The sequence below is a fragment of the Neopelma chrysocephalum genome, unplaced genomic scaffold (genome assembly GCF_003984885.1).
Source record: "Neopelma chrysocephalum unplaced genomic scaffold, ASM398488v2 Primary Assembly neopelma1_25, whole genome shotgun sequence".
Taxonomy (NCBI): Eukaryota; Metazoa; Chordata; class Aves; order Passeriformes; family Pipridae; genus Neopelma; species Neopelma chrysocephalum.
Window position 1 is genome coordinate 33106076 of NW_020897694.1, and position 19519 is coordinate 33125594.

General features: G+C 36.4%; 1 protein-coding gene across 4 annotated transcripts in view; it reads left to right on the top strand.

Moving 5' to 3' along the window:
• Nucleotides 1-19519, top strand: part of HERC2 (HECT and RLD domain containing E3 ubiquitin protein ligase 2) — a 108540-nt gene that overhangs the window by 42497 nt on the left and 46524 nt on the right. For all 4 annotated transcript variants that reach the window (XM_027674833.1, XM_027674834.1, XM_027674832.1 and 1 more), the window contains 29 exons: nt 322-515; nt 1054-1254; nt 1876-2104; nt 2179-2303; nt 2698-2876; nt 3861-4045; nt 4426-4581; nt 4827-5012; nt 5858-6028; nt 6135-6238; nt 6349-6499; nt 6911-7125; nt 7984-8116; nt 8213-8340; nt 8463-8658; nt 9209-9345; nt 9841-10014; nt 10091-10227; nt 10309-10460; nt 10890-11081; nt 11924-12111; nt 13689-13881; nt 14504-14686; nt 15242-15426; nt 17077-17224; nt 17316-17512; nt 17745-17975; nt 18628-18763; nt 19320-19463. In XM_027674833.1, the coding sequence (XP_027530634.1) occupies nt 322-515; nt 1054-1254; nt 1876-2104; nt 2179-2303; nt 2698-2876; nt 3861-4045; nt 4426-4581; nt 4827-5012; nt 5858-6028; nt 6135-6238; nt 6349-6499; nt 6911-7125; nt 7984-8116; nt 8213-8340; nt 8463-8658; nt 9209-9345; nt 9841-10014; nt 10091-10227; nt 10309-10460; nt 10890-11081; nt 11924-12111; nt 13689-13881; nt 14504-14686; nt 15242-15426; nt 17077-17224; nt 17316-17512; nt 17745-17975; nt 18628-18763; nt 19320-19463 (4950 nt within the window). The remainder of the gene's footprint in view (nt 1-321; nt 516-1053; nt 1255-1875; nt 2105-2178; nt 2304-2697; nt 2877-3860; nt 4046-4425; nt 4582-4826; nt 5013-5857; nt 6029-6134; nt 6239-6348; nt 6500-6910; nt 7126-7983; nt 8117-8212; nt 8341-8462; nt 8659-9208; nt 9346-9840; nt 10015-10090; nt 10228-10308; nt 10461-10889; nt 11082-11923; nt 12112-13688; nt 13882-14503; nt 14687-15241; nt 15427-17076; nt 17225-17315; nt 17513-17744; nt 17976-18627; nt 18764-19319; nt 19464-19519) is intronic.

The following is a 19519-nucleotide window of genomic DNA, read 5'->3' on the forward strand; positions in this document are numbered from 1 at the left end:
TTTACAGTCTCTCATCATAGATGGGGAGATTGTTTAATAAATCTTTCCTGAAAAGGTTTTGAAGTAGAAGGGATACAGAGTTGATCTTTTGGTTTTTTTTTTGAACTTAAACTTGTACTTAAACTATCTCTTATGAATCTTAAAATATTTCTTTGGTTTATCCTTTGCTATACTCTTCCAATCCACTATTAGAGGAAAGGTGAGGCTCTTGACATCCCTAATATGTTAAGTATGGTTGCAATTAGCAGTTTTCCTTATCTCTGATATTTTTCTGTCAATAATTGTAATGTTTAGGTTATATTTTCAATATTTGGCTTTCAGGAAAAAAAGTGATAGATGTGGCAGCTGGATCTACCCATTGTTTAGCACTGACTGAAGACAGTGAAGTGCATAGCTGGGGGAGTAATGATCAGTGTCAACATTTTGATACTTTGCGTATCACCAAGCCAGAGCCTGCAGCTCTCCCAGGATTAGACACAAAGCATATAGTTGGAATTGCTTGTGGGCCTGCTCAGGTAGGTTTTATTTTTTAATTATTTGGTTTTGTCTCCCACTGAGATTAGTTCTGTACTCTAATCCCAATCCCCCTTTCTGTGCTTGTGTGACTTTTCTTATTTTCACTCTTATTCTGAATAAATGAAGACTTGGAAAAAAAAGAATCTTGTACAGTTCTTCTGCCAAAAAGGGTTGACTAGCTTTCCCTCTGTTGGGTATACTGACAAGTAGCTATTTACCTGCTTTGTTTTGTCTGGTACAGCAGTTGAGGAGTTGTCAACCAGACTGTTTCCTGCAGTAAAGATGGTGAGGTATCTGGACTGGCATGACAGCACTTTAGAAAATTTGATAAGAGAGTTCTGGATTGGTAGGGTTTTATGTATGTTTCCAAGGATGCAAGTGGAGGGTTCTCTTCAGCAGATGTGCTGGTATTATTTCTGCATCGTCTCTTGCTGCTTGAAGGCAGATGTTAGCTTTATGCTCCTATCTCTAATCAGTGCCATCTTGTATTTAGGAAATAACTAACTGTGGAACTCTGTATATTGTTTCAATTTATAGAGTTTTGCTTGGTCATCATGTTCAGAATGGTCAATAGGCTTGCGGGTGCCTTTTGTGGTGGATGTTTGCCCCATGACATTTGAGCAATTAGATCTGCTACTAAGACAAGTGACAGAGGGAATGGATGGATCCTCTGACTGGCCCCCTCCTCAGGAAAAGGAGTGTATGGCTGTGGCAACATTAAATCTTCTGAGGCTTCAGGTACCTTCAGTTTCTTACACATTGAGCAGTCATTGAGCTAAATGTTTTCAGTAAATTGCTTGGATGAAAATAGTAAATTTAATGTGCTTTAAAACACTTCTATTGATTTTAAAAAGTGAAATAATTACAGTATTGCTTTTACTCTTTGAAATTTGGCATCTAGTGCTTGTGGTTTTTTCTTGTTGACAGCTTTTGGGTTTCATTAAAAATGAACTATAAAAACAGTATCTAAATGGATTAGGCCCACTCAGAGATTTTGAGCATTTCTATGACTTTTAAATAGCATTTCTAAGAGTGAATGTTCTCTTCAGTTGGTGTCTGACAGTCACTGAAAATGTGCTGCTTTTTCTAGCATAGTTGTAGTGAGGTAGAAACAAATTAGGTTATTCTTTAGGTTTAGTTCAGAACTTCAGGGTTCACAGCTACTGTTCGTAATTTATGAGTATTGGTTTAAATTTACTATGCATTTGGGAAGCCAAACCCGTTAGATTTGTAGATGCAAATTCGTATCTTGGTCAGTGAACTTACTCAATTGCTCCAGGACTGACTTTTCCCCCACCCCTGCCAAGTTCATATCTCTTCTTAATTAAAATTTGCTTCCCCCCCTCCATTTTTTTTCAGCTTCATGCTGCTATTAGTCATCAGGTGGATCCAGAATGCCTTGGCTTAGGTTTGGGCAGTATCCTGCTCAATAGCCTGAAACAGACAGTGGTAACATTGGCAAGCAATGCTGGGGTCCTTAATACAGTGCAATCGGCTGCTCAAGCAGTGCTGCAGAGTGGATGGTCTGTGTTACTGCCAACAGCGGAAGAGCGGGCTAGGGCGCTCTCAGCACTCTTACCCAGTGCAGGTTGGTCCTCAGATTTAAACCTATTCATTTGGTGCTTGCATTTTGAGTTCATTAATAGCTTCTCCTGCTCTTAGTTTCAGGAAACGAAATGAACGTAAGCCCAGGACGTAGATTTATGATTGACCTCTTGGTGGGCAGCTTGATGGCTGATGGAGGCTTAGAGTCTGCGCTAAATGCTGCTATCACTGCAGAAATTCAGGTATGTTTCAGCAACTTTGTAGTTCATGTTCTTTTGTGGCGTACTGGATTTGTTACTCTTGTAAATACAGAGTAAATATGCCTTCAGCTGTGAACTGTGCAGCAGCTACTGGCATAGTTTCATCACGGTTTTGTGGACTTTTTCTACTCTTCTTTGCCTTTACAACCTCTCATTCCTCCCTTCCCCTTTTTTTTTTTATATTATTTCTTTGAAAAAGCTGTGCCCACGTGGTTGTTATGGAATATACAATACATGTTTTGTCTGTTAGGAATTGTTTCGTTTCTGGCATAAGTAAAAGTGACTTGATTTTTTTACCATGGATACTTGTTAGGAAAATGTTTTGTAGTCAGAGTGGAAGTTTTTATGTTTTCTTTAACTTGATTTGTTTTTTTAGGATATTGAAGCAAAAAAAGAAGCTCAGAAAGAAAAAGAAATTGATGAACAAGAAGCAAATGCATCAACGCTTCATAGGAGCAGAACTCCATTGGACAAAGACCTTATTAATACTGGAATCTATGAATCTGCAGGAAAACAGAGTTTACCATTAGTTCAGTTAATTCAGCAGTTACTAAGGTAATTGCTTGGAATTTTTCTTTGACTTTCGTACAGAAGATGTATTTAGATGTTTTATGAACTAGTCCACTAAGGGATGGTTAATTTTGGCTAGCAAATAAGGTCTCCTGTTAGCATTTTTAACTCCTCAGCATTCAAAATATTGAACGTTCTCCTAACTTGTCTGTAGTTCTGCTGTTTAATGTTTGCTAAAAAGCAATGTTCTATACTTAATTACCCAATTTTAGAAAGACTTACTACCTTGCTTTAATGGATTTTAGTACTTATTCCTTTAGTCTGAAAGTTTTTGTACCAAATATAGGACAAATGTTCAAAAGCCTGTCCTTACAAAGTAGGAGAATCACCATGAATTTATTTAGAACTGAATGTTTTGCCCTATTTGTTTGGAACTGAATATTTTGCTTCAAGGAGACTGTATCTGGAGCTGTAAGTGGGGAAGAAACCTGAATTTTAAATTCTTGACTCAGAGAGTTGTGAATGCATAACCAATAGTGTGCTGAGAACAAAGCTTCTTTATGTCAACTAGAGGAGTATTTAACATGTAGCATGTATAAACAGGAAGTAATTATGAGTTTACGAAGAAATTTATTGTGCTTTTTCACTTAATTCTGATGGCAACCATGTAATTTAATCAATACTGAGACTGTTTTGAGCTATGTATTGTCATGACTTTCATTGCAGCCTTTCATTGTCAGAAAAAATTGTCAGACTGTGTTTTGTAGTGAGTGATGACAAAATACACAACTTGGTATTTTACGAATTCTGTTAAACAAAATGTATCCACAAAACCACTGACTTTTTGAGTACTACAGTGCGAAGAAGTGAACATTCTATGAAGAAACTTTGCATAGGTTTCTTATATATTTGTGTGAAATTTTAGCAAAAGCTTAATCTATGTTTCTGTGGACTGTCTTCACTCTGAGCTCCCTTTAAGTACTTATACTCCTATGTACTTATATACTTATATACTCTTATACCACTTAGGAACATTGCTTCACAGACGATAGCCAAACTAAAAGATGTTGCTCGTCGCATTTCTTCCTGCATGGACCAAGAACTTTATAGCAAGGAGAGATCTGCTTCTCTGGATCTGTTACTCCGTTTTCAGCGTCTGCTTGTTAGTAAACTTTACCCAGCAGATTGTGTTGGACAAGTCCCTAATACATACAGTAAGTTATTGTTTAAAAAAACCACAACAAAACAAAAAACCCTGCCCTCTCCCCACAGATTTCTGTAATAACTTCTACAGGATACCAGTTTGTTACTTTAATTTATCTTCTTGTCTCATTTATCCTCCTAGTTGCTGAGTCTGTCTGAACAGTGTTGGAAAGCAGTTTATTTAAATTGTTTTCTGTAAATGAAAATTTTTCTTTGTTAGATAGAAGGGTCTAGATAATAAACTTGCCATAAATTTTTAGAAATATGTGGTTTCTTAAATTAGTGCTAATACTGAGTGGCATTGTTTCAGAAGAGTTTGAAAGTTTTTGAAGCCTGTTACTTATATATGACTATGTGATGGTTTTCCATGCTCTTCCTCCTTTTTATATAGGTCCTGACCTCTTAGGTGTAGGTTCATTACTGAAGAAATACACTGCTCTTCTGTGCACACACATTGGTGATATACTTCCTGTGGCAACCAGCATTGCTTCTACTAGTCATAGGCATTTTGCAGAAGTATCTCGTGTCGTGGATGGAGATTTAACAGGTGGGTTTTGTTGTCCTTCTTTTCTTCCCTTCTGTGGAATTTTAAAGTTATATTGCAGAAATTCTTGAAAGTTCTGAATGACTAAAAAGGAGGTAGTTTAATGTTTTGATTGATGGGAGAGAAGGAAGGCAAGAGCTTTGTACTAAAGAGTAATAGAAGGCAGAATTTACTGATGGTGATTTACTTCTGTGATGCAATAAACGTAAATCTTGAACTAAATGTATCTTCTGTGTTTTCTGTTTTAGGCATTCTTCTTCCAGAATTGGTGGTTTCTATAGTGCTGCTCCTCAGTAAAAATGCTGGATTAATGCAGGAAGCTGGTGCTATCCCTCTGTTGGCTGGCTTGCTAGAACATCTAGACAGATTTAACCATTTAGCCCCTGGAAAGGAAAGGGATGACAATGAGGATTTAGCATGGCCAGGAATAATGGGTGTGTACCAGTAGCATCTGGGGTGTTATTTATGTTTTCGTAAAGTAGCTGCATAAAAATGGTGACTGTTCATGAGCTATTCTCAGGAAGGGAATTCTACTTTACAAATTTTTATTAACCAAGTCATATGACAGTCATATGGCAGTATTTATTTCTGTCAGTACATTCTTAAGGAAGTTACATATAGAGAGGTAGGATAAGCAGAGTACAGATGCAACTTTTTCAAGAAGTAATTCACATAATTTTGCATTTTGAGCGTGAAAAGTTGCAGTGAAAACATGAGTAGTACATCTAGACATTTTGTTACTAAATTCCATCTGTAACATAAAGGATGAGTAATATGAAAGCTTTGAAATAAAGAATTTTTATTTTCTCAGTACGCTTTATAATATGAACTGTGTCTGTGGTTAAAAGAGAAGCTTCTTTTATATTAAAAAAGTCTGCATTTAGTCTGAAACTAAATATGCAGCAAATGCCTTGCAGGCAAGTGAGTAATCAAACTGAAGGAATTTGGAGGAAGAACTTATTAGAGCAGTGATTTGCCAGAACGCTGATTGTTCTGCTCCACCTCCACACAAAACAGCCATATAATTGGGCAATGCTAGATCTTTGACAGTGTGACATTAGAGATTAGTGCATAAAAGAACACAGTGTACAGACAATTTAATTGCATAATATGTAGACAGGAACATATTAATAGCCGTTTTGACTTTTGAGCGTATCAAAAACTAAGCAGCCTTTAAACGGAAGTGAAGAATTCGATTAGGCGCTTATTAAAAGAATGTTCACAAAAAAACTTACTTTCTGGTTTTCTGTTGATAAATTCCCTTTTTTTATACCTGTAGGTTCATTTTTTACTGGCCAGAGTTGCAGAAATAATGAGGAGGTGACACTTATACGTAAGGCTGATCTAGAGAACCATAACAAAGATGGAGGATTTTGGACAGTGATTGATGGGAAAGTGTATGATATAAAGGACTTCCAAACCCAGTCTTTAACTGGAAGTAGCATACTTGGTGAGAATTTTCATCTGACTTGAAGACACGGATTACTTCTGTTTCAAGACTAGATGAAATGAACAGATTTCTAGTTATTATATTGACTATCTCATTCTTTCATTAGCTCAGTTTGCAGGTGAGGACCCAGTTGTTGCTTTGGAAGCTGCTTTGCAATTTGAGGACACACGGGAATCCATGCATGCTTTCTGTGTTGGCCAATATATAGAGGTAAAAATGTTATTAATGGGTAAATCCTTTCTAAAGTAAAGTATTATTTTGCTTTCAAAATTCTTGTTGGAGCTCAGTTCTACCTTTCAACTCCTATTTCTTTTACTTAGCCTGACCAGGAGGTGATTACAACACCAGATCTCAGTACTTTGTCATCACCTCTAATAGACACAGAACGGAATTTGGGTCTTCTCCTTGGACTGCATGCTTCCTACCTGGCAATGAGCACACCACTTTCTCCTCTGGAAATTGAATGTGCCAGTAAGCAGAACTTCATTTTGAGCTTAAATAAGTGATAAATACTTGTCAAAGCATGCAAGAAGACAACAAAGGACAAATAAATGAACTGAAAATCTTCTTTAGTCTTGCTGTCTTCTGCAGAACTTTTTTATTCTTAACATTAATTATCACAGTCATCAAAATCCAGTAATTTACAAGATTTTGATGGGGATTAGATGCTTTCTAACAGTTAAATATCCAGAATTTCATAATATACAACATTGAATATTGGAAGCGAGAAGAGACTGTATAGCACAGTTATCTCACTAATTTGTTTCAGCAAATGGAAGAGCTACTAAACCTTACTTGAAGCTATGAATGCATTTGATTAGAGGAAATTGTTGATAGCTTAGTCTTTGATCAGAATGTACACTTCTATTTTCTTTATTTCAGAATGGTTGAAGTCATCTATCTTTTCTGGAGGCTTGCAAACTAGTCAGATTCATTACAGTTACAATGAGGAAAAAGATGAAGACCATTGCAGTTCACCTGGTAACACTACCCCAAATAAATCAAAACTATATACACATCGATTAACTTTGAGTGACCATTCACAACCTTTCCTCCAAGCTATTGCAGATAATAATATTCAGGATCACACCGTGAAGGTAAGCCCTCAGTAGTTCTGTGCACAAAAAGTGTTGCTGAAGAGTGATAGTGGTGGTGAAAATTCTCCAAAAGTTATAGCAAAACAATTGAAAAAGTTCTTTCAGAATTACTTTATATGAAAGGAGTGGTTGAGTAGTACTAATGGATAAAATTTATATGTTTCACTTAATAGTGTAACAGTACATTTTTTTCTTTAGGTTTTTTGCAAGGGATAACTAAAAAAAAATTAACAGTGCATTACTTTCCGTGTCAAGTTTCAGTAGCATTGACAGATCCCATTCATCTCCAGTTGAACTAAGATGGAATTTTCTTTGTCAAGGTGCAAATGTATTTTTTGTATCAGGTGCATGTATGGCTTTGTCTTAGAAGTCCCTCTGTGCCTTGGGGTTCAGGTTTCACATAGTTGGAACTGTGGATAATATGAAAACCTCTAAGATTTTCATTGATCACTGTCTTCGGTAATACTGTCAGATTTTCTAACCCTTTGAGTTCATCTCCTTTATCAAAAAACCCCAAATAAGTCCTTGGAAGGATAGGGTAATGATAATGAATCAGAAGACAATTGAAAATTGTTTTAGGTGACCTGACTATCTCACAAAGAGATAAAAGCAGTAGTAGCTTTGTTCCTTGAGCCATGTTGCTCTTCATATAGGAAGAAGGATAAAGGGTATTTGTAGTACTGGGTTGCAGTTGCTGTGTATTAAATAGTGCATACTGTGTGTTGTATCTCACTTATGAATATTAGTTCAGATTCTGGAAATTATTTGGTGTTACTGAAATGCTGTCTGTGGTATTTTGAGTCCTTTGATTGCATTTTAAAACCAAATTTAAATAGAGGCTGTTGTGTGTTTTCGTAGGACTTCTTGTGTCAAATAGAAAGATACTGTAAACAGTGTCACTTAACAACACCAATCACATTCCCTCCTGAGCATCCTGTGGAAGAAGTAGGACGTCTGTTACTATGTTGTCTTCTAAAGCATGAAGATTTGGGTAGGTAGGCTTGTGGTATATCTTTTAGGATCAGTTTAAACTCTGCTATGGGTGATTGTGGAAAAGCATATTCAGAGATTGTCTTTTCCTGTTAAGGTCATGTAGCACTGTCTCTTGTTCATCCTGGTACCCTTGGAGTTGACCAAGTAAAGCACAAAACCTTACCAAAATCTGTAGTGGATGTGTGTCGTGTTGTCTACCAAGCAAAGTGCTCACTGATTAAGGTAAGCCTCTTAGCTGCTGAAGTTTAGATTAATTTCCACTTTAAAGGTTTTATTAAAAAGTTATGTATTGTTCATTTTATTGCGTATTAGGCAATAACCTAATCTTTCAATATCTTTTCTAGACCCATCAAGAACAAGGTCGTTCTTACAAGGAAGTCTGTGCTCCTGTCATTGAGCGTTTGAGATTCTTATTCAACGAACTACGTCCTGCAGTTTGCAATGATCTCTCTATAATGTCTAAATTTAAACTTCTTAGTTCCTTGCCCCGATGGCGAAGGGTAGCTCAGAAAATTATTAGAGAAAAAAGGAAAAAAAGAGGTAAGGCATCATTAATGTTGTATTCTCTTTGAAAAAATTACAATCTACCTTATTTCAAGGTTTGCTGCTGTTTGAGGCTCTACTTAGTTAAAACCATTTGCTTTCTGCTGCATTTTCTTGAAGTTTTCTAAACCAATGGTTGCATGACAGTTCCTACAGCAGGAACTGGAAAACAAGAGTGTCAAGTTTATTTGAGGTATGTTTCTTTGTGTTCCAGTATATAAAAAATGATCCTTCAGTGTCAGTCCCTCTGAATTGGTTTTCATAAAGTTTAACTGGAAGTGACGTCTTTTTAGAAATCATGTTTTATTAAAGCAGTGTAGTCAAAGAACTGTTCAACTGGAAATAAATTAATGTGGTGAACAGACACCAAAGTGCTTTTGAAGTTGGTCTTTAAAGGTAAAAGCATATTTCAGGTAATACCAGAGTTAATTTGGTAGTAGTTGGACACGGAGTTCACCAAGAGTACATTTCCATTTTATTACAGGCAGATCTTAAACATTCTTATCTTATCATGTTACATGAAAGAATAATACTGGTTTTTTAATAGTGCCAAAAAAATCTGAATCTGCTGATGTAGAAGAATCCAAAATTGGAAACGAAGAAAGTGATTTAGAAGAATCCTGTGTGGTACCTCACAGTCCTGTACCTATAGATAAAAAGCCCATACCAATCAAATCACCCAAGGTAGGATATCCGATTTTAAATCAACCCTGTGAATAAAAATAACAAGAAGCATGATTGGTATAACTTGGCACTTAATGTTCTGGTAATGGTGTTTGGAATGTATAATTAAATGTGGCATGTTGTTTCAGTGAAACCTGGAATAATTTTTAAAAATAAGCTTGTACTGTGTATTTAACATGTGTAAAGATACCTTCTCTAATTTTTAGATTATTGGTAATCTTAGATAAAACTTCATTTCAAAATAAAATGTCATGGGTTACTTTGTCTTTTTTTGAATATTAATGTGTTTGAAATTTTATGTAGCAATTGTAAACTAGATAATGAATTACAAATAATACCAAGCTCTTTTCTGAACTTTGAAGACATTTCCTTTTTTTTTTTCCCCCTTTCTATTATTTTAAATTTGGACATGGTTTTACATGAAATAACTTATTTTCAGTAATTAAAACTTTTCAAACAACTTAATTTTAAACATGCTACCTTCCTGTTTTGCAGGATAAGTGGCAACCACTTTTGAGTACAGTTACAGGTGTCCACAAATACAAGTGGCTGAAGCAAAATGTCCAAGGCTTGTATCCACAGTCTGCCCTCCTTAACACCATTGTTGAATTTGCACTTAAAGAAGAGCCGGTGGATGTAGAAAAAATGAGAAAATGTTTATTAAAACAGGTAAACTGGATGAAAATGGGCTTGCACATATTACCAGTTTACTTAAGTATGATAATTTATTTCTTCTCTTTTACAGTTGGAAAGAGCAGAAGTTCGTCTGGAGGGAATAGATACTATTCTGAAACTGGCAGCTAAAAATTTTTTGCTGCCCTCTGTGCAGTATGCTATGTTCTGTGGATGGCAGAGGCTTATTCCAGAAGGAGCCAATATAGGGTAAAACTTCTTGTTGCTTTTGCTTTCACAATTTTTCAATAAGAAAAAAATGCTTATTGTTGTTGTTGTTTTTCTATGAAGGGAACCTCTTACTGACTGCTTGAAGGATGTTGATCTGATCCCACCATTTAACAGAATGCTGTTAGAAGTAACTTTCGGAAAGTTGTATGCGTGGGCTATTCAGAATGTCCGGAACATCCTGCTAGATGCTAATGCAAAATTTAAAGAACTAGGTGAATCTCATTTTGTTGCTCTCATCTGGGGAGAAAACTGTTTTAAATTAATATTGCTGTTTGGGGGTTTTTTTAAAGTTCCCAATAATTGGAATGTTAAAATCACTTCCTTTGTTTTGTGCTGCAAATTACCTTGACTTTCTGTGTGTTGTTCCAACCCCCCCACCTTGACCCCGTGTTAACTCACTATTCAGTGTTTAAGAGTATGTTGGTGATTTCCTGGCAGCAGGTGATTGAATACTAATTAGTAATATTTTACCATTAAAATGTAAATTATAAAAGCTTTCTTGGAACTTCAGTTTGTAAGTTCTTAAAGCCAGGCAGGGAATAAAAAATGTTTTAAACCATCAATCAAATGAATCAATAACTTATTCTACTGTAGCTCCCAAATATGAACTGACTTTGTTATTTATGTTACTTTTGAATTAGGTCTGCAGCCTGTTCCTCTGCAAACAATTACTAATGAGAATCCAGCAGGACCAAGTCTTGGGACTGTTCCACAGGCACGTTTTCTGCTGGTCATGCTCAACATGTTGACACTGCAGCATGGTGCAAATACCTTGAGCCTCCTCCTGAATTCTGGCATGCTGGCGTTGACACAAACAACTCTGCGGCTGATAGGTACGGGATCTTCTTGTTTCTTACTTGGAAGAAAGCATGTGCTTTATTGATCTCATTTGTTTTTTACCTGTTGGTGTACCCAAATTACAGAATGATTTTGCTGCTTAAAGATAGTGCTTAATGCTATTTACCTTTACTGTGATATAAAAGCCACATCTGTAAGTGTGATTGAGAAACTTAGTTCAACTGTAGCTTTTATTCAGTCACAATTTTTTTTCTATTAAGCCTTTGCTTTGGCCACCCCTTGCTAAAATTTGAGTTATAGAGTAGTTTTGGTGGAAATATTACAAATAAACCGAAAATGAAAATTTAAAATGAAAACATTAAAAACTGCCTGCTCTCTACTCACTCTGTTTCATTTGTTCTACTCATTAAAAAACATTCTCAGTCTGGATATTTAAGCTTTCAAATTTCTTTTTTCTATTATAAGAAGTTCTGTGGGGTGTTTTGCCGTGGTTCCCATTGCTGTGCTTTTTCTCTTTTGGTTTTCTTAGATAATAGCAAACATTTGTTCCTGTGACTTATACTTAACTGGAGTGCTCGCAGATTTAAAAAAAAAATAAATCTGTTTGTAGACCCATTGAGCCAATTGAATCATCGTTATTCATGTCTCTCTTATTTGTCACTTATTTTTTTGTTCAAGCTCAAGTATTTAAATTCCTGTGCATTCAAAACCTAGTTTTCTAAAAGGTCATTTGACTTATCACCTGTTCAGTCAGCTTTCCTGTTTATTACTCCTTTTACATTATAAAGTTTATGTGCCTGAAAGTTTATGTGTGACAAAGGTACATATAAAAACTTGTAGCAGGTTTAAATTTTTTTCATGTTTTTTGCCTCTTTAGGACCCAGTTCTGACAACGTTGAAGAGGATATGATTGCCTCTTCTCATGGGGCTTCTGCCACGGTCCTTGAAGAGTCAAGAAAGGAAACTACACCTGTTCAGCTCCCTGTTTCTGGACCAGAGCTGGCAGCCATGATGAAAATTGGTACCCGAGTGGTGAGAGGGGTAGACTGGAAATGGGGTGATCAGGTACAACTTCTTTCATACAGGTTTGGGTGTGTTATAATCTAAAATCTCTATTCAGTGGGTTGTCTTTGAAGTTTCTGGTCATTCAAACTTTAGGGTCATTTTACATTTCAAAAATGTTGAATTAAGGGTATGGGAATTTAGCAGAAAATAAGCCCCCTTGCATTCCTTAGAGATCAGAGGGGCTGGGTGCACCTGGACTTAATTTCTGATTATAGCCAATTCAGCATTATAAGTCTGGTTGAGTTTGAAAGAACTTGCACAAGCACAGATGCACAAATAGTGCAGTTTAGCAAAGCAACACTGTAGGTCTGATTGATTCAGTAAGGGCTTGCATGGTCCAGAACAAAAAGAATTGAAGCCCCAGAAAAGCAGGTTCAGGATTGCCTGTGATAAATGCACTAACTAGAGAGTATTAATATGTGTTGAGACAGAAAGTATAGTAAGAGAGATCTAATAAATACACACACACACACACATATATATATATAAAAAACGTGAATATACATGGGTATGCTCCAACACAGTTGGAAGCACAGAGCTCACCTAAAGGCTTCCTTTCAGGAGGAGAGACAGTCTGTCACCAGATCTTGAGGAGGCAGAGTTGTGTTCACCCTTCTGCCTCTGAAGCCCCCCTTTTATACTAAAAATGTTGTCCTGTCCCAGTGGAATGGAACAGTCCCATTATAGATGGGATTTGGTGACTTCGGTCATACATGTGTTACATGTCCCATGTAACATGGGGTGTGTAAGTTAATGTGTTAATAGAGCTTAATGAGGGTCTTTGTTACTTTTGCTCAGGATTTATAGTTGACAAAAGAGGTAGAATAAGCACTTTGGTCCTCCTCCATGTTACTGAAGTGGCAGCAGGGATTCTGACCTTCATCAGAGGATCTTTGTGTGCATCTCTTTAGTGAACCAGAGTTATAGCAAGGCTTGTTTTTCATGGAGAAGGGAGTGTGGCTATTGGCTGGTGCAGAGTCGTGGGTGCTCTGTGCCTCACTGAAACGACATTGGGCCATGAAACCTCTGCTTTGCTCCAGACATCATTCAGTTGTTAGGCCTTGCTTGAGCCAGGTGCAGGATAAGCAAGAGGCCCAGCTCATGTTTTTCCGAACCAGCCTCATTCTACACCATCTTAAAGCAACTCTGTGCAATTCTGACCATTTACCACAAAAGGCTTGGAGAATTAACATAAAATATATTAATTATTTGTTTAGCTTCATTTTTGGAGATGAAAATTCCCTTTATGGAGACTATTCTGATTACAAGGAAATTAGATCATTTGTTTACTACAACATTATACATTTCCAACTATGTAGGACATATTACTACTTATGTGAGATATAAGTGATAGATAAAATAGATCTAAATGTGAGTGTCTAAACATGCAGTTTACTGGTGTGATTTCTTTTGAAGATTGTGAAATGCTTTCCAACTTCATGCCAATGTTGAAACATTATTGAATGTTTACTACCTAATCCTTAGGTTAGCAACAAGAAACAGCATTATTATTTTATGCACTTTGGATACGAATTAGTGTTGTTGATTGTGCAAATTGAGCCTTTCTGTTCTGTCAGGATGGACCCACACCAGGTTTGGGTCGTGTGATTGGAGAATTGGGAGAAGATGGCTGGATTAGAGTGCAGTGGGACACGGGAAGTACAAATTCTTACAGAATGGGAAAGGAAGGAAAATATGATCTCAAACTAGCTGAGCCACCACCTGCAACGCAACCCACAACAGAAGATTCAGACACTGAGGATGATTCTGGTAAAAAAAAAAGTGTTGGTTTTTTTTTTTTTTTTAATAAATGGAGGCACAGTTTTAGTTAAATTTCAGAATTGATATCTTGTAATATGAAAATATTTTTCACCAGGAGCAAATGCTCAATCAAAGAAGATTCATCTAATAGGTGTACACTTCTGACCAGAATTTTTCCTAATGTAACTTTACTATGGTAAAGGAGGATAGAAAGGATGGTATCAGATTTGTTGCATATTCGTGGGCCAAAGAGAACAGTATTATTAAATTGAAATAGTTTCAGTTACAGATACCAGGAGGTATACATTTTAACATATATTAATGCCATTCTAAAGTTGATTTTTATATGGCCTAATTATACATCTAGTCACACTGTTTCCCTATTCCTGGCACTGCCCTTAGAATTTCTTTTAAGCTGTGTATTGCTAGAGAATAACTTGAAAATGTATGCACAAAATATCTGGCTTAGATTTTGCTCTTGCAGTTGGAAATAAGGAGTCTTCTTCCTATCAAATCATCTCAGAGAAAATATTTACAACAAATCGATTCACATCATGTTTGTTTCAGAACCTTTGTGAAATAAAATAACTCAGTATTAATGTATTCCTTTGCCTTTTGTGTCTCTCTTCAGAAGGAGAACAAGTTGAAAGGAATCTCCACCCTACTGCCATGATGCTGACAAGTACTGTGAACCTGTTGCAGACACTGTGTCTCTCTGCTGGTGTCCATGCTGAAGTCATGCAAAGTGATGCTACTAGGACTTTGTGTGGTCTACTCCGTATGCTTGTGGAGAGTGGAACAATAGATAAATCAGGTATTTTATATAGAAGCAGTCTGATTCAGTTGTGTGCTTCTGTTTTGTGCTTTGTTGTCTTGTAAGTTTGTAAATCTTTTGTTACTAGTTTTTAATTCTTTAAGGCCAAAGGCTAGAAAATGTGTTTTCAGAGCTTTTAAAATCTTAATTGTTAAAGGTAATGTAAGTGATCTTGAACGTTTGTAGAACATAAACAGTAAAGGCAGAAAAAATGCATGAGATATGAATTGTTAGCTTAGACAATTAATTTCTTAGCAACCTTTTTCTGTTTGGCACAACAATATGACTATGTCATATTCGTTTTTGTAGCTTCTTTGTAATTTCAGAAGTAATGCTGTTAACTACTTTCAAGTGAAAAAACAGTATAATGATGAGAATTGTTTTAAAGACATATTTAATAAAATTAAGTACAGGCTCTAAAACTGAAGTTAATAGTTCATGTAAAGACAGTGCAGTAGCGCAGTGTTCTGATTTGTCCAAAAAAGCCCCATGTAGTGTATAGATGTAGCTGGTGGAAGAGTCAATTGTTAAATGTATATATCTTTTTGTTTTTAGCTTCCTTGCCAAATAAATTAGTTTATAAAGAACAGCATAGGAGTTGGTGCACGTTGGGATTCATTCGAAGCATAGCACTCATGCCTCAGATGTGCAGCACTCTTAGTACATCTCAGTGGATAACTTTGCTAATGAAAATTGTTGAGGGGCATGAATCTTTCACTGCCGCTTCACTCCAGAGACAGGTAATGTGGGTATTTCCAAATTGCTTTGATAGGAAATAAAATTGGTAGACTTTAGTTGTCTTAAAAAAAAAAGATGTATTTTAAAAAAACAGGTGGGAAATGTCTTTAAATCAGTTTTTAGTTAATTAAAAGAAATAACATTTTTTTTATGTTGAGGATTCATTGTTTAAATATACACCTGTAAGTTTTGATCCTTCAGGGTACTACAGACTCCCTTGTTCTGTTCATAGGAGATAAAAGGTCAAAACAGTGTTCCGAAAGCATATTCCAGAAACTCCCATGTAACGTTCCCTAGATGGTGAATAAAGAAAATAACGAGAAGATGGCTTGGAGAAATATGCAATTTTAATAGAAGTTATGCAACTGTGTATTAGCTACTGTCTCTCCTTCTATAGTAAACGGCTAATATTATTTTAATTATAATCTCTCTTAAGAAGCTACATCTTTGCATCTTATTTTGGTATTGTATTTCGCTTGTCCTCTTCCCCCTATTTCTTCTTTTCTTTTTCTTTTTTTCTTTCTTTTTTCTTTTTCATTCCTTAGCATCTTGTTAGTACCTTTTTCATGAGACTGAAAAGCAACCTTATGGAATAACTCTGCCAAATTTCAAGGCTTGGGAATCTAAAGATGATCTTAATCTTTTCCTTGATAAGGCATCAGCATTTTTTAACTAAAGCCTTGTATCATAAAGGCCTGTTCATTTTTGTGTGGTTTTCCAACAAATTCTTGCCAGTATTTTTCATATGCTGAGACTTCTGTCATCACCCAGGATTTAGTGCAGTAGAGTCATCTGTTCTGTTCAGGGAATACTTCAGAGAAATGACCATTCCTCATGTCCCAGCACCTAACTTAATAACAACGAAAAGATGAGACCTTGAAGTTCTAGAAAGATGTGTTATTGACAGAAGTTTAGAAGAAGTGAGTTCTCTTCACTGTTAGTCACTTGTATTGGTCTTCTGGGTAGAAAATGATGAAGCTCAAAACCTGAAATGCTTCTATTCAGATTATGGAACCCCATCTGCTCTTTGATACTGCAGTGCTGCACCTTCCCCTGTTCCTTGTTAGTCCTGCACTGTCTAGGTATAGAGATGTCAGCCTGTTCCTCTGTACTGTCAGAGGCCCTAGTTTCACAGGGACTACTTTTGGGTGTCACTGTGATTTGCTTTTTGTCACCTTCTAGCATTCAGCTTTATATCTCATGAATTTTAACTATTATACCCTCATTGCAGAACACTTGGAAACTTTCATTCTGAAGTACATCTTAGTACTAATTTCTGAGTCTGGAATCTGAACAAACCTTCCCATTCTGTATTCAGATTTTTCCTATGTGTTTTAGTCATTTACATTGTTTCCCGGTGTTGTGTTTGTCTCATGTCCCGAGTATTGAAGAGGTTGGATTCACTAATAAAATGTGCCAATAAAATTGTTACTGACTCTGAACTGTCACAACTTCTTTTAAAATATCCCTTAGTAAACTGAAGATCAGTAGCTCTGTAATTTCCACAGCTGGAAAGGAATCAGTCTTGTAGAAAGAACTACAAAGGAGAGCTAACTTTAAAAATGTCATTCTTCTGTACTTGATATATTTGAAAGTTTCTTTAATATGCGGTGACTTAGAATAGAATAACACTAATTTTTTTCTCTTTTTAGATCCTTGCTGTCCATTTATTGAAAGCAGTACTTCCATCTTGGGATAAAAATGAAAGGTCAAGAGACATGAAATTTCTTGTGGAAAAACTGTTTGGATTTTTAGGGAGCCTACTTAGTACTTGTTCTTCAGATATCCCACTACTCAGAGGTAGAGGAATTTTCCCTCAGTGGTTTATTCTTATGTATGGGAAATATGTGCATTAAACGGTAACTGTTGTGCAATTACTTTGTCTTTCCAGAATCTACTCTGAGAAGGAGAAAGGCCAGGCCCCAAGCATCTCTAACTGCCACTCATAGTAGTACTTTAGCAGAAGAGATAGTGGCACTGCTGAGGACTCTCCATTCGCTCAGCCAATGGAATGGACTCATAAACAAGTACATCAACTCTCAGCTAACCTCCATCACCCACATCTTTGCAGGAAAACAGTCAGAAGGGGTAGTTTCCACGTTTTAAAATAAGCTCATTTTTATAGCAATATTTATTTTGAAATTATAAACACTAAATATTTGTAAACAATGTTAAGCTTAATTTTGAAACCATTTTTCTATTTTTATATATATTTGTGTTATAATTTTTGCGTTGAAATATTTGTGATTAACTTTGTATTTTAAGGCAGATAGAAGTATATATTTTCTCCCTACAGTTAAATTTTATTGTTCTTTGTTAGGCTGTGCTGGATGACTACTTTCCTGACACTGAGAATCCAGAGGTGGGAGCTCTAATGGCAGTCTTGGCTGTGATTGGTGGCATAGACAGTCGCTTGAGACTGGGTGGACAAGTAGTTCATGATGAATTTGGAGAAGGCACAGTGACACGCATCACCCCAAAAGGGAAAATCACTGTACAGTTCTATGACATGCGGACATGTAGGGTGTGCCCGCTGAATCAGCTGAAACCAGTAAGTTTGTTTTATTGAGGCTTTAATACTGGGAAGGGTAAGGTTTAAATCTCTAATATGGTGCAAAGAGGACATTCTTCATTGGATAAATACATTGACACTGAACGCACATCTCAGATGGTCCTCATGCAAACCTCTATAGGGCCTTTAAATCTCATCCTCACTTGTTGAGGAGATTGAAAGGAGGAGGGATTTAGGCTGAAGTTCTTTGACTTGAGGTAAAATCCCAAGTCATTACAATGTGATTTATAGCTCTTACATGAGAGGAGCTTATTTGCATTTAACTTGATTTCCTAACTAATGTAGAAAGTCTTGGGTGTTTTCATTTGAATCCTGATTTGATTGATATGGCATTAGTGAAAGCACGGGCCAAGTGCTTGATCTGCTTCAGAGACCACAGTTCTTCCTTGTTCTGACACTGTCCTGCCTTTTCATCATGTAGACGTGCAACTGTGTGGTACAAATACAGGCTTAGGAGCTGTGTAGGGAATAGAAATCCTCTCTAGTTGTTCCTGGCAAGAGCAGTAAGACAAATGCTACTTTTGTTCTTCAGTTAATAACCATTGAAACTTTTGAATGATTTTGTAGGATTTTAGGAAAATGCTTACCTGCTTTTTTTTTGTTTTGTCTGGTTCTTCCCTTGCTGTTTTAGCTTCCAGTTGTGGCTTTTAATGTGAACAACTTGCCTTTCACTGAACCTATGCTATCCATTTGGGCTCAACTGGTAAATCTGGCTGGAAGTAAAATAGAAAAACAAAGAATGAAATCTCCCAATCAGGGTCTTTCAGGTACAACTGGGGGCTTTTTACGATTTGTTTTGTTTGGAAGTAGATGGATATACTCAGGGAAAAATACTGGTAACAGCAAACATACATAAGAAAAAGAGTTTCCTCCAACCTTACATTTTTTCTTAGTCAACGTTGAATAATATGCACTTATGAGACAAGTTTAGCTAGGAGATGAATTGCTCTGCGTTATAAGTGAAGTATCTTTTTTTACTTTGATGAGAAAATGTAAGTAAGTTTAGGGACTGAGCCTCTTGTACTGAATTGTCTAAAATATTGAATCCATATAACATTTTAACTGCACTTACTGTGCTGTCAATCAACCGCATGATTGTCCAGGGTGTGAAAAATAGGAAGGCACTGTTTTTAATATCATGGGTTGTACAATGTGTGCAGACCTTCAATCCCTGCGCTGTTCAAACTGTCTTATATCATCGGTATTTCACAAACTTTTGCACAGTGAGTTAAGATATAAACTGATGTTTGGACTGAGGTGATAACTTCTCTAATCTAATACAAGAGATTCCTAGCACTAATGGCTGCTTAATATTTCTGATAGGTCAAGTTGATCTGGATCTACTGCGATGTCAGCAATTAAAGCTGTACATACTGAAAGCAGGCCGAGCCCTGCTTTCTCACCAGGATACACTAAGGCAGATCTTATCTCAGCCGGCTGTTCAGGAGTGTGCATTAAATCCTGCAGGTATTCTGAAATGCAACCTGAGTGTACTGCTGTTTGGTTAGATGGTAGACACAGGG